The sequence below is a fragment of the Vicia villosa genome, linkage group LG7, assembly GCF_029867415.1.
Source record: "Vicia villosa cultivar HV-30 ecotype Madison, WI linkage group LG7, Vvil1.0, whole genome shotgun sequence".
Taxonomy (NCBI): Eukaryota; Viridiplantae; Streptophyta; class Magnoliopsida; order Fabales; family Fabaceae; genus Vicia; species Vicia villosa.
Genome location: NC_081186.1, coordinates 102,784,266 through 102,803,239, shown reverse-complemented (window position 1 = coordinate 102,803,239; position 18,974 = coordinate 102,784,266). Strand labels below are relative to the sequence as shown.

Here is an 18,974-nt window from a genome sequence, read left to right as displayed (position 1 = left end):
TCACTACAGTTATTTCAACAACGGCTAGTGACAAGAGACAATGGACAATCAGACTTTAACTTCAACTAAACCTAGTGATTATTGTTGACAAAACCAGATTCAATAATTTTATGTCTACTCCTAACCTAGATGGGGATAACACAAATAAGAATAATGTGATGTTAATATTATGAGACAACAAGTCCAATATCACAATGTATCTAAAAGCAATAGGATAACCCATATTAGGAAATGTCATCCAATTGGCATTCCCTTGAACACTCAAATTAGAGATTCTTAATGAACTCCTAACTTCTGAAACTGTGTCATATAACAGCTTAGAATACAAATCATTGTTGTGAAAAACTTCACCATTTAACCGCGTCTAAACCAAAGACCATGACTCTTCACCCCATCCAAGTAAATCTTTCAATAACATAGTTACAACAATTTTTGTTTTTTAAAGTCTTTTGGGGAGTAAATATTTCAAAAACTATAAATATTAAAATATCTAATTTATAAAATGAACATTATTAACATTATAAAATGACATAGGGGTGTCTAGTATTGTCAAGTATTGAATGAAGGTTATCTTATATAATCCTCAATAACATATAGAAAAAGAAAGCTGTAGCCCATTAATCTTTAAAAAAATTGAAAACTATTAGTAATTGCTTCCAAAAAAACTACTTAAAAAGTATATCCATATAAAGTGATGGATATGGAGACAAATAAACTCTTTTATCATCTATAGAATTAGTGATTTTTTTGTGAGTGTTGTGCGTGTGAAAAAGTGTATTAGGGGTGTTAAATTGATTTTGGCATATATATATATATATATATATATATATATATATATATATATATATATATATATATATATATATATATATATATATATATATATATATATATATATATATATATATATATATATATATATGAATGTTTCTAAGTAAATTCATTTTAAGCTTTTTTTTATTAATTATTCAACTAGCGTTTATATAAATATATTTAAACATAAATTGTTTTATATTTTACTTATATTTGATTAAAATTAATTTTACATAATTTATTTTAATTCTTGAAGAACTAAACACACACTAAACACTAAAGCATAGTGATGTATTTTCTTTTTTATATAGTTTAATTGAAGTAGAATAGTCTTTGCTTGATTCTTTATAGTCATGGCTTTTCCTTTGTGTGTTCAACTTAGTGCTTCATTTCAAACTGCAGTGGAAGTCAACTGAATCCTTCTACGATATTCAGCTAACGCCCATGTTGGAAAATTATCTCTATACATTGCATAATGCATCATGCAGTTTTTCATGAATACTCCTGTAAGTTCCTGATATGACATATATAAACAAATTTAATTAGCAATATAAAAATAACAATTAATTATATGTAACATTTATTTTATTTACTATAAAATTATATGTTTATTTACAATCACAAAATTGAGCGTTATTGTACTCTTATTAGTCCATAAATATAATTTTTTAAGGTAATATATGTTCCTTGTATATTGATTTTATTGCATCATATTTTTCAAATTCTCATTCACTTCATTACACTTAGCACAACTAAAAAACACAATCAAAATTTTCCCATTGTGAGTTAAGCATAAATATGTTAGAGTCATAATATCAAAACCAAATAATTTAGATGAACCTGTTGGGGCCAATCACCCTCTTCTTGTTGAAAATTTATGATCAACTTTATAGCACGATGAAGAGGAGTAGGGTCTCTCTCCACCTGTACATACACACAAAATAGTCATGTTTTAAGATTTATTAGTAATTATAGTAGTAACTAAGAATTTTGAATTTTAATTTATAGTAAAAGCAAAGATACCTGGCCTGCATGAATTAAACCCATAATAGCCCATGATGTTTGCACAATATTTGATTGGCTTCTTTCAAGAGGTGTATATATCTGCATTGTTTTCACTCATATCATAATTTATGTGTGTATTTATCTTTTGAATAATTTTTTAAAAAACTTAAGATATTTCCTCATCTAATTGCAAATATTAACTTATCTAGATGAATGAGATCTCTATTAAAGGCATTGAGTTCTTGATGAATATTTTTCACACACAATAGTCGTAATCGGTCGAATTACTAACTAAATGATTAGGGTCTCAAATATCTACCACTTGTGCTAAATTTCTAAAATATTTTTCAAACATTATGAAAATATTCTATGAATGTCATTTAGTTCATTAATTGCTAGATAATAATAATTCAACGACGAACCTTTGTTGAACTGGAAAGATGACTCTCCCCCCACCCTCCATCCTCTCTTTGTATTGAAAGCAAAAAATTAACAGCTTTGCGAATGGCAAAACAATTGTCATAAGTCTTTCCTGCAGCTACTAGACCGCTAAGTGCAAACCAAGAACCATAGGTGAAGCAAATTCCCCAATTCCCATACCATGAACCATCACTTGTTTGTTTACCTTCAAGGAATCGAACTGCATTTGCGATAAAATTCTCTACCTCTTCTTTTCTGTGCTCGGGATATAACTTTTTAAACAAAACTAAAGCCTGAATAGTTGATGCAGTACATTCAACATATTCACGCTCAACTACAGCATCCTCAAGAAATTCTATTGGATTAAATAGCTGAAAATTGAAAACAATTCTTATTAATTAGTAATTTGATATGGTGTATATTTTACTTTGAAATGAAGGTCTTCATTCACATATAAAAAATTTAATGTAAGATTTAACAAGTATTTTAATTATTTGATCATTAACTAATATCATAATACATACTTCCAACCATTCTACAGCTTCTGATGGCTCCCAAGCTGGTAAACCACCATTTTTACCCTGTAACAATAATGCATCAAAAACAAATCATGTTGCACAAGAACATTGAAAATTAATTATCAAAGTGCTCTAAGTGTAACCAAAGACTTTTTGTTGACATTAGATTAAAAGAAGATGAGGTGCAATTTTTAAAAATATATACAAGTTTATCAAGTTAGGTGTCTCTAAAACCAAATTTGAGAGAAAGTAATATCAATTTAAAAAATAAAATAAAAAGACAAACAAAAGAATGAAGATATAATATAAAGCACTTGCCTGAAGTGATAATAAGATATTGACTGAGTCATATAGCATTTCAGGTTCCATCTTTACTCCCACAATCTCCGAAGGAAACATCGATAAAAACAGACAACACTAATAAAAGCAAAAAATTCATTAACAAATATTTGTATTTTGATTGTGACTATAAAAGTAAACAATACTCTTATATATAGTTAGTTAGTTACCTTTAAACCTTCTGCGGTGCAATCAGAAACTTGCCATCCATGATCTTGATCAGAGAAGGTCCATGACCCTTTAGAGATATGTCGGTACATACTCTTAAAATCTCCTGAAGGGTTTTCCCTAACCTGTCCAATAGTTTAATGAACACTAACTTTACACTTGATTACAAATGTGTCATGTATACTTAGAATAGTATATTTGTACAAGTTATAGATAATACAAATTTTCTAACGTGTAGGAGTGTGCACACGATAAGTAAGTTTATACAAAAATAAATAATGTTCATTCTTACAAGTTAAATGCTGATGGATGTATAATCGAAAATAAATAGGAAAGTTTATATTCATTTTGTTCCTTTTTAATTGTCAGTTTTTAAGAGAAATAAATCTATTAATGATGTTTTCAATTTTTAAGTTTACACTAACTATTTGTATGCCAATTATACATTTATATTATCAGTTATTTTACACTCATATTAATAAAGAGATAGTACATGGATAATAGGTGATAATTAGACGAGTATTTTTAAAACTTAATAAATATTAATTAAAGTTGTTTATTAATTTATGAATAGGAAACTGAATATTCTTATCATTAAAATTAAAAGCACCTGGGACTTCTTAATGAATTCATGTCCTTTTGCAAGTGTTGGACCAATATCCTCAATAAGACCAGTGGCAAGTAAAGATTGAATGATGAAACTAGCATCCCATGTTTGGCTCCCAAAACTCTGCATTATCAAAATAGGTGCATTTATACATAATGATGTTATAATAGTAATAACATTCTATTAGTTAATTTGCATCAAATTAAGGTAGTATAATTTATACATGCATGGTCATTCCATCTTCGGAAACCCATAAATAATCTGGAAGTCTAGCAAGATGTTTCTTGAATGCATCTCCATTTGGATCCTCCACCCAACAAGCTAGTATGCACAAAACCTAATAGGAATTTTTTATATCATTAACTTGAGCAAATCAAACCCTTATTATATAGAAATTTTTCATTGTTATGATGACTACCTTTTCCACACACCCAATAGTTATGTATCGACTATTTTCATCTTCATAGTGGATATGTTTCATTATTGTTTGGAGGGCTTTTTCTCTAACCAACTTGTTTAACGGCCAATGAGTCAAAAGTGGCTCCGTGAAAATATATAAACTATCCCATATTAGATCTTGTATCAAAGGATGAGAATAGTAAAGATCTTCCTGCATTTTTTAGTAGCAAACAAATGATTTATAACAACAGGAGTACAAGATATACTTGAACCAATTACAAAAGATATCTTCTTTTATGTAATATATGAAATGTAAAATTATCAATCCCATTATAAAGAGAATATGTATAGATATGCGTTGTGGTTAATTAAAGATTATATCTCTCACCTTTGCACATAGATGACGTATTTTTTGCCAATTAACTTTTTCATAAGGCTGAGGCAGAAGTTCTTTTCTCAACTTTAAGATGAGTGGTGTGATTGAACCCGTAAATCTTTTTCCATACAAATAAGACATAGGCATGTATACCAATCGACAATAACACAACATTCTAGCTGTGTCAAATAAAAATGAGGTACAATTAGCATTCAATTTAATATATTTTTATATCCATTATATAAATATATATATATATATATATATATATATATATATATATATATATATATATAATTAAATGTAAGTTAATTATTAAACCTGAGTGATTAAGAAGAAATGAGGGGAGCATCCAAAACTCAGGTGGTATTGGGTTGCTTGCGCACCAATCAAAGATACCAAGTATCTGTATTGTTTTAATATTGAATCAAAAGCAATGTATATATAGGTATACTATTTTGTGCATACTCATATTTTATATTAGATAAAACGTTACCGAAAGCCAAAATTTCCCCCATGAAGATACATGTGTGACACCACCATGATCATGAATCCATTTTCTTGCTCTAGCACAAGCATTTTCTTTACCCCCATTTGAACCTTCTCCAAGTATTCGAATAGATATGTAATTGAGTACAGTGCAAAACATGACACTGTGACCCTCAACATGTAATCCCCACCCTCCATCTTCATTCTTCAAATGAAAATGCAACATGACCCACATTAAATGTTTTTTTGCATGAATACACTTGAAATCGTTCATAGTTGAACAAAATGACCAAGTTAATTAATATATAGAGAAGAGAAAAGATTTTAATTCTCATGTTTTTTTTCCATCATACTCAATACTTATTGAAATACAACAAGTTTACCTCTTAGAATTTAGTTTAAGCCTAATTGACTCTACAAATAGACTTATAAAATGAGATATGTCTCACGTCGAAAAATACACGTTCAAGCCATGATACATTCAATGTGGGAGTCTCAACACACTGACTCATGGGCAAGCCTTGACATCTGAAGCATGGTCAATAGTATGTGGTCCAACGAATCTTAGATAAAACCTCATATCATTGAATGATTTTATATGGACTTAAGACATTCTTAAAAATTATATTGTAAGACAAGAGGTGCCATTATATTTACACTTAACCTCTTTTCGATGTGGGGTTTGAGTTTTCTTAATACACCCCGTTATTCTCTAGCACTATTTGTTTGGTGCATAAATTAAAAAAAAAAAAAAGGTTAAGCTTAACATAAACATGTTGAAACGACTTGTAAGGTGAGAGATGTCTCTCACTTTTAAACACACTTTTGATACCATATCTCATCATATTTAAGACTTTGATCCATACATTCTCTAATGCTTTGAACTGAACATCTACAACGTGGCTCAAGTGGTCCATAATGAAAATTTAATACCATTTTAAAATTTAATTTAAATTTAGGCCAAGTCTAATTTAATCCTAAAATATCAGCTTGATATAAGATAAGGGATGTCTCCCATTTATATATGAAGGCATTCTCAAGCCATACTTATTTGAAAGTTGAATTGTCAACATTACCTGATGATAATATATGTAACGAAGAATCTCTTTTCGGTACTCCTCAGGAAACATCGAATCAAGATGTCCTGTAACGTACATACAAAAGACCTGCATTATTTTAAGTAAGTGGAAAAGTTAATCTTAGTTTGTCTTGGAATTGGATTTTATATGCAGAGAAAATGTATAAATAAAGCCATCGACATGCATTATTTTACTACTATTTAATAATCTACCTCTTATATAATTTTAATTTCATGCATATAATAAAAATTGAAAGTTTTAAAAAAATTATTTGTGAATTTCAATTACTTAGTAATCCTTCTTTTTTTTTTTTTCAATTTCATAAACAATGACATAATGTTTTTTAACTTTGAATTTCTATGTTCATTAGCATTGAAGGTTGAACATTTCATGAAAGAATAACTTATTTAGTTTACTAATGACCCCATATTTGATTTTCTTAAGGATATAAGCATCATTTTCTTGGGTTATATGTATAGTGACAAAAATAATCCTTAGGTAAAAGGTGAAAAATCGAAGGCATAGTCCGTAGACCTAGTTGACACTCTCCTAGGAGTCAGACTCACACCACTTTTTGGCAATCAGATTCATAAGCAAGAATTAAACATGTTTAATATAAAATCAAATTATTCTTCCATTTATCTAAAAGATTAATCATTCATAGATGTCATCTTAGAAGTGATTAAAGTAAAAGTCAATCATTTATAAAATTTAACGGCTATTATTATATGACGCTGCATATCAATTAAATCCTTAATTTAGTTAGTTTATTCTTTAATTTAGTTAGAATATTCCTTAATTTAATTAAATTATTATAAATAATAAATGATAATAGTCACATAAAAACTACTCAAAAAGTTAATGATAAAAAGAAAAATTGTCTAAAATTTATACATAAACTAAAATATGTAATAAAATTGTCTTGATATTTTTATTTAAATTTTTTTTGTCAAATAATCTAGTGATTAGAATTTCAAATGTTAAAAATGAATAAATATAATGTCACGGGTTCGAACATGCTTTCATATAATTAGATGTCTCTGTACAAATACCAATTAAATTGACTTAACAATATTTTATTAAATTATTTTTATTAACTATTATTCTGTTTCTTATTATCATAAAGTCAAAGTGAAATATAATGTTTTACGATCAATGAACATAGTATTAATTCTAATCACTAGATTCTCACATCGTTGGCTATTTTTACGATGTCGTTTTACAAGATGCCTTTGAAAGTCGTGAAAGAAGTCAATAGGATTCAAAGTAACTTTTTATGGGGAGATGTGGAGGAAAAGAGAAAGATTCATTGGGTTAGTTGGAGGAATGTGGCTCTTCCTTTTGAAAAAGGGGGAATCGGGGTAAAGAACATTGCGGTTTTTAATAATGCTCTTCTTACAAAGTGGCGGTGGAGAATTCTACAAGGGCATGATTCTCTTTGGCTAAGGGTGTTGAAGTCTCGGTACGGTGATTTATCTTCTTTGGTGTATGGTACGTTTGACTCAAAAGTTTCCTTATTTTCAACTACTTCATCTTTTTCTTCTTTATGGTGGAGGGATCTTTTGAAAATTGGGAGGAGATCTTTTAGGGATTCAATTGTTGAAGGGTGTAATTGTGTTGTGCATAATGGGTATAACATTCCTTTTTGGGAAGCTAAATGGTGGAGAGGTCTTATTTTGAGAGAAGTTTTTCCGGATTTATATGAGGCCTCTTGTTTGAAAGGGGTTTCGGTAGCGTCTATGGGAGGTTGGTTAGAGGGTAGATGGAGGTGGGGTGATTTCGAGATTCCCGTGAATTTGGAGGCGGAGAGGGGTGTTACGGAGGGTTTAGTTCGGTTGAAGGCGGTGTTGGCCGAATTTGGTGGTGCGAGGGAAGGGAGAGATGACGTTTCTTGGAATTTAAATTCGGATGGAGTTTTCTCGGTGGCATCTTGTTACTCTTTTTTGGGAAAAGATTTCATTCCGGATGGGCCTCCTAACAAGTATGATGGGGCGTATGGGCTAGTTTGGAAGGCGGAGGTGCCTTTCAAAATCAAGGCGTTCGGATGGAGACTTCTTCTTGATAGGATCCCGACTAAGGACCGTTTGGTGTATAGAGGTATAAATTTTCCTTTAGATAATTTAAAGTGTAGTTTTTGTGGATATGAAGTAGAAAGTAGAAACCATTCTTTTTTTGGTTGTTGGGTGGTGAAGGCTATTTGGAATGAGATAGCTCTTTGGATGGGTAAAGTGGGGGATGTGGAGGAGGGGTGTTTGTCGAATTTTATGGATTGACATTGTTTCTTCCGGGATAAAATGGTTAAGAATAGTAAGGCGGACGTCGTGTGGTTAGCTACTACTTGGACGTTATGGTTGGTGCGTAATGGCGTGTGCTTCCGGGAGGAAGTTTGGAATTTTAACGACGCGGTTTGGAACATTAAGCATATGGTTTAGAAATGGTCTTTTTGCGGGAAAATTAGTTACTCCAACTATTCGTTTTATGAGTTTTTAAAATATCCGCTTCTTTTTCTCTCATAAGTTTATTTGGCTGTAATTTTCTCTTTTTTGTGCGGATTTTCCCGTTCTCTTGTATATTCGGGTTGGAGAACCCTTAGTTCTCCCTATCAATATATCTTGCTTACAAAAATAAAAAATAAAAAAAATAACACCTGAAAAAATAATGATTAGTGTTACATTAAAAATAAAAATAAATAAAGAAAACAACATTAAAAAAAGGAGTACCATAGTGAGGTAAAAACACTAACCAATGGAGGAAAATAAAATAAAGGACCCGCATTTAGAGCAGGCCAATGACCATCGCTTGACTGAAGTGCAGAGAGATGATGAACAGCTCTTTTTAAAGTAATTGTGACTTTTTCTTCTGATATCTCCTCTCCATCTTTGATTTTTACACTTGCTATTGTTTGTTTAAAGTGATTTTCTCTCAGAATCTCCATATATATTAAAAAAAAAACATGAAAACTATGTTATATAAATTTATGAATAACATTAAACAACAATTAAGTTTTATTCTATTAAGTGTGGTTGAATACTTAAATCAACGTTTGCTATAATATTATATTCCAAATTATATTTTTATTCAAATTTTTAATTTTGAAAATTTTTAGTAGCTTTTCTTATAGTTGTTATTATGATTGATAGCCATAAATTTATAGACATACATATTATAAATTAAAACATGTCCATTGACTCTTAATTTATTTTGATGATCATACACATCGATTACAAATTTATAGTTTACATTCATACATTTTAATATTTTGCTAAAAAATGTTTCGGTGAGTGAGTGGTTATATTCATACATTTTAACATTTTATAGTATACATTCATACATTTTAATATTTTACTAAAAACAATAATAATTGATTATATTTGAATCACATAATAAGAACATATATTAAATTAACCTAATAGGTATTATTAAAAACCAATTACTAATAGATTAAATCAATATATCTTAAAAATAAAAATAAATTATTAAAAATTACCATGATTAAATTTTGAAATATGAATTTGTAATCCATTGCTTTTAAAAAAAATTAAATACATCTATTTATACTCAATGTAGAGTGATTTTAAATTTCTTTAAATACATTTATGATGTTAATTTAAATCAGTTTAAATGTGTGAATATTTTTAGGTAATGATAGTACATAAATACACATGTAATGTTTCAACTCTAATTAGAGTCTTTGTGTTGTAAGAATTGTACTCTAATGCGATTTCTTGTATATCATTTATTTATTGAAAAAAAAAATACACGTGTAATGTGAATTCAATATTTAAGTTGATTTTCAATATTAAAATTGAAAACCAATCCAAACAATCAAGGACAAATCGTTTTCAGGTGTTTTTGATAAATTTCCAGCAGTAACATCTTTTCAAAATTTGATAAACATCTATAAGAATGTGGATGTATGTTTGTAAGATGAAGCTCTCAAACTTGTAAGAGATCCTGGATAAGAAACCGATGTTAATTTCATTTGTACAGAGCTTTTTTCCGATAGTTTAATTATGAAAAAGTGTGAGATTCCGTGCTTAATGTCGTTTTGCACACGGTCCAAAACGACATTAGTCCAAATATTTTTGGTCCCATGTTAAGGAATGATAAGAAAGTAATAATTGAAATTGTTCCAGCTCCATGTTGAATTTGAATTAAAAATGGACAAAGAAAAACATACCTGAAAACGCCAAAGAAGGTCACTGCAGGCCTTGACCTTGAAACGGTTATCATAGAAATGTTGACGAGCTTCTTCAACTTGAGCTCTCTCCTCAGAAGTACCGGCATTTGGATCAAACTCCCATGTCTGTCTTCCTACAAAGTTATTTGTGCTGAATATGTGTGGGTCATTTCCACCATCTGCTATCTTTAGCCTCCACATCTTCACTGGAATATAATATATAGTGCAAGTTTCAGGATATAATATATTTTAGCAAACTATGAGATTTGTGCGTGTAAGCTGAACCACACAATACGTGTATATATAATGAGTCTCAAGAAACTGTTCATCTCTCCTCCCTAAAATTACCAATAAAGTTGTAAAAGATAATTCTGTCAAAGTTATTCACCTCTTTCAGTTTATAATATTTTTCTGTCTCAAGTATAAATGAATGTTTTATCAATGTATTTGGACCAAATTTTAAACTAAATAAATATATCAATTTGTATTGATTTATTTTCTTAGTTTTAAATTTTGAAGAATATAGTATTAACTATTATTTTGAATTATATCTCTTCATTAATATATTCTTTCAATCACTCACAATTTAATATATTTTGTCATATTTATATTCATAATAATAAAAATGAAACCCAAACATATATAAAGATATTTAAAAAAACATATTTTCTCTATTTTATTTATATATTTCATTAATAAGTGTGAATTTGTCATTATGTGATTAAGATTTTTTTTCCAGTTTTGAAGAAATAATTTTAAACATGTTGAATTAATTTTGATATGTTCAATTATATTAAAATAGATTTTTTTTATATTTAAAGTTATCATTTGAAAATTTTAAATTTAAATATGATTTTACTTTCAATTTTATTTCTCTTTCTCGATGGGAGAAATGACGTTTATATCTAACTTGTTGATAAATTGTGGATCTTGCATCCACGACAAAAGAAAGTTAGGGGTGTCTATCGCTTCGATGGTCACCAGGGAGGCGTCGCCTCTACCCCTGTCACCCGCACGAATTAATCTTTTGAATTCTCATAGGGACTCATATAAGGGTCCAATAGATATCTGCCTGACAAATCACATAGAGTTATTCATCTGCAAATAGAAAGAATCTACACGCTGTAAAAGGAGAGAAACATCAAAATGGTGGGAGGGGTACCTAAGTTACTGTAGATTATCTAAAAGTCCTTTAACATTCCATATACGTAGGGGATAATCTGGGCAGGGGCGACATTGATGACCATAAAAAAATTAGCCTAAAAGGGAATAAAGAGGGATCAAAACCTCAACCCATGAATAACATGTTGTTAGCTGGGAATTTCGATGATTAAGAAAGTATTAAGGTGAAATGAAGATTGGTGGAAAGAGAAGTAATTTCGAAGGAAGGTTCTAAACAAGCTTATAAATGTTGTTCGAAATATCAAGCTTATGAAGAGTTTTTATCTTGTTAAATGTTACCGAATAGAATTATTCTCGAAACACAGACAAGGACTTAGAATATTTTTGGAGTATTCAAGAAGGATAGCTTCGACGGTTGCGTTGGATAGTTTGGCGCCTCGAAAGGAAGAAAATTCGAATTCAAATAATTGTTCTTATCAAAAAAGGACATGTGGAGGCCTTAGAGATTGAGTAGCATCGAATATCGTATATCATAGTGCCTTGTTTTTTTGTAAGGGTTGCACCCCTAGTGCGAGCTTTTCAATCAATCAATCAATTGCTTATTAAAAAAAAGAGATTGAGTAGCATGCAAGCAACGAATGTGGCATTCTGTTAGGAAAAGACTGTTATGGTCGAATTAGTATAAATTAGAATCTTAGTGTTAGGATTTAGTGTGTTCAATTCTATACAAACACTCAATCATACTCAAAGTACCATTATATATCGAGAAACGTGTTTATGAGATATGATACACCACAATTTACTTTAATTACCAGTTTTTACTAGTTTGTTATCTTTACTAAAGTCTTTTAAGTTTCTTTACCTTCGAGTCAAAGTCTTTACGTTTCTGTCTTTTATTTCATTTCTTTAAACATTTCTTTTACTTATAAATGAATCACAACAATCGAAAGAATGTATACCAAACAAATGTCACAATCTCGAAACTAAACACATGTCCTAGGATCAATCTAGTCGATCATTCGAGTAACCAGAACTTAGTTGTTTTTGGAAGACTGTCGCTTGTTTACCAAATCTTAGGGTAAACAAATTGGCACGCCCAATGGAACTGTGTCTAATTTTTGAGTCACAAATTCATTTGTGTTCTTTTCGTTTATTTTAATATTATTTTGTTTGTACATTGTTGTATGAGACTGAGGAGTGGAAAATTAGCCAACACCAACGAACCAATACCAAAAAGAAAATATAATAGAAAAATGGTTAACCCTCCCAGCAACAAAGCAGAATAAATTCCTCTTCCAATAAGAGAAGGCACGATCGCTGCGACTACGACTGAAACCATACCAATTAGTCAAGGTACATTTTTCATTTAATAGCTGGTGAAGAAGGTCAAGTTGAGGGATGTAATATATATAAATTCAAATGTGATTGCTTAATTAAGACAACATATAAATTATTGTGTGCATATTTAATTGCGAAGAATTGGTAGCACGATAAATCCATTTGTTTGGATAAAATTCACAATCGCTAGAAAAGGTTGGGAATCTACAATGGTAGCGAAAACTTTGAAGAAATTCATCTAAGTATGTCTCTTCTTCTATAATGCAAAGTTATCCATTTGAGTGCATGTCGTTTGTGGTATACAAAATCAAGTATTCACTATCAATTATTTTATTGGAGTAATTCAGATTCTACAATCTAAAAATTGTTTTGATGGTTCAGAATGTAGAATAAGAATAGGTAACAAAACTTACATTTTTGTTTGCTTGTACAAAAACAGTAATATATATTTGTGAATTAGTACATGCTCTGTTTAAAGTTGTTGACTATATTATGAGGGTACCTAGAATGGTTAGGTATAACTAACTAACTCAGTCATGGTTAGGGTGATAGCATAGTTGAATTTAATATTTATAAATTAAAGACCTCAATTCCGAAGATGATGATACAATAGACCTAGTCAAATATTAGTTAAAATATATATCATTCAAAAATTAATTATATTTTAGATATGCTATAATATTTTAATATATAGTTTTGAAAGTGTCCAAAATGACATAAAGGTGGAAAAAAAAAATTGGATTCGAATATGAGACAATGAGAAGAGATACACTCTCTAAAACCAAACTTTCACTACTCGGCCACACATGCAAAAAAAAAAAAAATTATATTTTATAACTTCTATTTTTATTTTAAAATCTAAAACATCATCAGTAATAATCATTAAAAAAAAATTAAAAAATATAATGATCATCAATCATTACTTGAACTACTATTCTGACCACAATCACCCACTACTCTAACAATTACATGTAGTGAAGTGACAATGAAGTTATGAAACCATACATAGGAGAAAGTCTAGAAATGAAAGGAAAGATACTAAATTATTTAAGACTATATTCAGAGAGTGGTTGTATCTTTATGTTTTGAAAGACCCTAACCAATTTCAGTTTGGAGTTTTTAAAATTATAAAAACCAAAACCAAAGTAGTAACAAGCATTCAATTAAAATGTGTACTGACACGTAGAGCATGTGGTTTATGACACAAAATTATTCAAATACACATTTCTTCTATATTATGTGCCTATCTCACAACCATTCAAAAAAGCCAAAAGGTGAGTATTTTGACAGATATGTGAAACAATCTGATGCTACATATATTCTGAGTATTAAATTGTCACACTCATCCGATTTCAAGATACAGGTCGGTGGTTTACACAGGAATCTAATTCTGCATCTCCTTCATACCTTGGAAGCGGTTAATTAAGAAAGAAAAATGGTATGGTACTCATTACATGCAGAAGATAGTGATAGTTGACAGAAACCGATCAAAATTCACATGGTTCTTAAAGTTGGAGGGTTATCATGATAAACCCTGAAGAGTTGCATGAAGATAAGTGTCATGGAATCCATGCCACGTTTATGCATGAGTCATTTTCACGTTCTTCTTAGACATCAATTCCTCACCAACGCATCTGCATCTCAATAAGGATAAGGATAGTAGTAAGCTACTATGAAATACTTGGTCAGGCCAACTTTAGACTTATTTAAATCGGTCAGTATAAGCTTTTATGAGTTTCACCACAGATTAAATCTCTCCTTCATCTCTTATTTGAATATTTACAAAAAGAATTTAATTAGTTTTGATTTTAAACTCTCTATTTGTTATTAAATTTAAGAAAAGTATTTAATATACACCTTTTTTTTTTTAATTTTCTTCACTAAATTAATCACTTATAAATAGTGGTGGATATAGAAATTTTGGTGATATAGTGAAAAAATTATCTATAATATTCAGTAAAATTTAGATTTTATATTTAAAAAAATATTTTAAAATTCTTAAGAAATAGTTAGAGTTAGAAATGAATCGAGTCGAGTCGAACTCGTCTAAGCTTAATTAGCTCGACATGACAAAAAATTATTCAGTTCAAAACTAGATTCGAATTTGACACGAATTTTTTTTAAGGTCAAACTCGACTCATTTAAAATTCATAAACAACTAGGATCAACTCGTTAGATTCAACTGGCTTGTTAACTAATTTAGTTGAAATATATATATATATATATATATATATATATATATATATATATGTATATGTATGGGGCATATCTATTGAGAACGTATAAATTATATGAGAATGAATAAGAATCATCAGATTTAAAAAGGAAATGTTGAGATTAAAATGTTGTTTTCACAAAATCATGTGTCATTAAGAAAAAAGAGAAATCATTATTAAAATTTTAAAAATATCTTTTAATCTCAACCATGAAAAATAAATCTAATGATTGTTTTAAAATTCTCACATTCTCATATAACTTACTCATTTGATTCTTACATATATATAGGGGATGTATCAAGTAGAAACACTTTTTAAACAAGAGATAAAAGGATTAAATCTTGACCATTGGATGTGATAAATGATCTCGATGAATATCTATTGTCATTGTTTGAATGTGACTTCATGAAAATCATTTATCACATCCAATGGTCAAGATTTAATTCGCTTATCTCTTATTTAAAAAATCCTTCTACTTGATACATCTCATATATACAGGGAACATATCAAATGAGAATGAGTATGTTATATGAGAATGTGAAAATTTAATAACAATCATTGAATTTATATTTAATGATTGAGATTAAAAATATTTCTAAAATTTGATTAACGATTTCTCTTTCCTCTTAACGGCGCATGATTTAGTGAAAATAACAATTTAAGATCCCAACACATCTAGAGAGAAAAAACTAGAGTAAGTAAAAGACACTGAATAATCACCATCACACGAATCACGCCACCTTCACACATCACTCTCCAATGGCGGTCTGAAACCACTTATCACAGACTCAAGATCACTAAAAGTTCCTCATCATAAACAAAACGAAAAGGTCTCTGCCACCTAAAATCCCAACTCCAATAATCGTCTGCCCACTTACCAACCTCCCCGATAGTTTTAGAGACTTGATCTGAGATGCAAAACAATCTAGGGAATCTGAGCCGAAGAAGAATATTCTCAACCCAAGGGTCATCCCAAAAAGAGGTAAGGATGTCAGATCCTACTTTCAGGAAGACACCATCTATGAACCAATCAGAAGTATCACTAGCCTTACCACGAAGAAGAGAAACCCCTCTCCACCAAGACGAGGCCACTTTAAGGCAGGAAACTCTCCCACCCGACAGAAGATGTAGTGGCTACCCCATATTGGGCCATGAGAATATCACACCAAATACTAAAAGCTTAAGAAATAAGGCGCCAACTCCATTTGCCCAAAAGGACTAAGTTGACCAACTGAAGGTCACACATCCCCAGACCCCCAAACTTTTTGGGCTTGCAGACATCTGCCCATTTGACCCAGGAAATTTTAGACTCCCCTTTCCCTCCTCCTCAAAGAAACCACCTCTGGATCTTCACTATCTTCTTCCAAACCATAAGTTATCTTTATAAAAGATAAGAAAAAGATAGGAATATCATTAAGAATGAAATTGAGAAGGATCACTCTCCCACCTATGGAAACATACCTACACTTCCACGAAAGGAGTCTACTAGATATAATATTAATTAGAGGTTCCCACGTAGACACTAAGCGGGGGTCAGCTCCAACTGGGATCCCAAAGTACTTAAAAGGAAGAGACTCTTGGTTACAATGGATAAACTCAAAAGCAAGGTCTAAGAAGGCCTGGTCATAATTCACTCCAATAAGAGAGCTTTTGGAAAAATTCACACATAAACCTAAGGCAAAGTCAAAACCAAGGAGAATAGCCTTGATAGTCTAAAGGTTATCTATAGTAGAATTAGCTAGGATAATCGTATCATCTGCATACTAAAGATGGGAGACCTCCAAGTTCGAAGACCCAATTCTAACACCAGATAAAAGATTCAACCTAACAACCTTAGAGATCAACCCACTTAGAACTTCAGCAACAAGGAGAAAAAGGAAAGGTGCTAGAGGGTCTCCTTGATTCAACCCCCTTTGAATATTAATCTCTTGGGTCGGGCAACCATTTTTCAAAACTGCAAGATTACTAGAAAACACATAAGCCCTCATCTAGCTCCTCCATTTCTCATTAAATCCAAATCTACAAAGCATGTAATCAAGAAAAGACCAAATAAAAAAGTCATAATCTTTCTCAAAATCAACCTTAAACATAAGACATGCCTTCTTAATCCTCTTAACAATATCCAAAATCTCATTCACATCAACCACCTCATTCACTAAGAATCTACCTTTAAGGAAAGCATATTGGTTGGCTGAGATAAGCTTTCCCATAACACAAGAGAGCTTACAAACTAAGACTTTAGCAAGGATCTTGTAGATAGACCCAACTAGAGAAATGGGTCTGCATTCCCCTAAATGAGAAAGGAAAATAACCTTAGGGATCAGAGTGACAAAGAAAGAGGTAAAACTATGAGGGAGAGTAAGGAACTGATGAAACTGCTGAAACATAACTCTAAAGTCATCTCTTAAGAGCGACCAAAACCTCTTAAATAAGGAAAGGTTAAAACCATTAGGACTAGTGCTCTCATTGTCATCGCAATAGGAAACTACTCGATCAATTTTAGATAAGAGGAAATGTGTATTAAGGATAGCATTATACTCATCTGAAAGGAAGACCCCACCTAACCTGGGACAGTTAAAATAGGGTTCTCGAAAGTGACTAGAGAAGTTATCAACAATAGCCTGGAGAACCTCAAAGACCTCTTTGAGCCAAACATCCCTAACCTTAAGATAAATAATAATATTCCTCCTACTCCTAATCTTAACACATGCATGGAAAAGGCTCGTATAAGTATCACTCTCTTTGAGCCACCTAGCTCTAGACCTCTAAAAAATATGAGATTCTCTAACCCTCAAGAGATCCTAGAGCTCCAAAGAATCCTTACTCCTAGACTCAAGTTCCTCCAAAAAAATAAGACCTTGTTGAACTCTCAAGTCAAGGTAAGTGACCACCTCCTTGATAGACTCGATCTGAGATTCCAAATTACCAAACACAAGATGATTCTAAGCTTTTAGAGCCCCTTTGAGGGTTTGAGATTTTCTTTGAGGAAATAAGCTTTCCAGCCAAAGGATAGAGAGGTAACCTAACTACCAACGGCCACTTCAGATATATGAGGATGAGAAAGCCAATAAGTATTGAACCTAAAAGATTTAGGACCACATGGTTGATTGGCGTTCCTAAGGATGATAGGACATTGATCAAACACATCTCTAGGCAAGGCCCACTGAGACACAGTCTTCCACAACTCCCACCACCCCCTTAGAAATAAGGATTCCATCAAGGCGGCAAGCAATATTACCCTTAGGCTTGAACCAACTGAAACTCCTACCCAACAAAGGAAGATCCCATAACTCTATCTGAGAGGTAAAGTTAGAAAAATCAGCAATAAGCTAAACACTTCCCTGGCGCTCAAAGGCCTCACCACCCACCCTCTTAGAAGGAGAGCAAACATAATTAAAATCACCTACAACACACCAAACATAACCAACAACAAAGGTCCTCCTCAAGAGAAGATCTCTCCATAGAGTCCTCTTCTCTTTGGGGGATGCACTTGGAGTAAATATTGATCACGACACACTTAGCCTTGGATGCCCCCCACGCTAGACAAACCCCAAGGTACCCAAGGCCTCCAAAGGATAACAAACAAGAACCTTTAGAGCTACACCAAATAGAGAGGAGACCACCATTATTACCCGCAGAGGGAGAAAAATTCCAGGCACAACAGGGATTCCCCCCAAAGAGAATGAACCAAAGAGATAGAGATCTCAGATAGCTTAGTCTCCTGAATTGCAAGGAATTCAAGAGATTTAGAAAGGGTGAGCTCTCTAACCTTATTCTTTTAGTCCTGCTACCCAACCCCCGAACATTAAAAGACTCAATCAACAATGGAAACAACTCCTATAAAGCCTAGCAGACCTTAACTGTCTATCTCTAGATTCTAGGCACAATAACCTCTTAATCTCAAG

The 18,974-nt window shown here is 31.3% G+C and overlaps 1 protein-coding gene across 3 annotated transcripts; it reads right to left on the bottom strand.

Annotated features, from left to right (window-relative positions):
* Positions 1-1,052: 1,052 nt before the first annotated feature.
* On the bottom strand, positions 1,053-10,743 carry LOC131616262 (mixed-amyrin synthase-like). Of its 3 annotated transcripts, XM_058887540.1 has the most exons (16): positions 10,394-10,739; positions 8,957-9,142; positions 6,211-6,300; positions 5,142-5,339; positions 4,967-5,051; positions 4,658-4,824; positions 4,289-4,480; positions 4,094-4,207; positions 3,874-3,993; positions 3,266-3,388; positions 3,075-3,173; positions 2,763-2,819; positions 2,241-2,609; positions 1,837-1,917; positions 1,654-1,737; positions 1,055-1,327 (listed from the first exon to the last, which is right to left on the bottom strand). In XM_058887540.1, exons 1-16 carry the CDS (start codon positions 10,592-10,594, stop codon positions 1,205-1,207), a joined length of 2,289 nt encoding a protein of 762 aa, XP_058743523.1. In that variant the 5' UTR covers positions 10,595-10,739; the 3' UTR covers positions 1,055-1,204. The 3 variants fall into 3 exon arrangements, with proteins under 3 accessions (XP_058743524.1, XP_058743525.1, XP_058743523.1); XM_058887541.1 differs by lacking the exon at positions 8,957-9,142 and having other exon boundaries at positions 1,053-1,327; positions 10,394-10,743; XM_058887542.1 differs by lacking the exon at positions 10,394-10,739 and having other exon boundaries at positions 1,054-1,327; positions 6,211-6,278; positions 8,957-9,030.
* Positions 10,744-18,974: the final 8,231 nt, after the last annotated feature.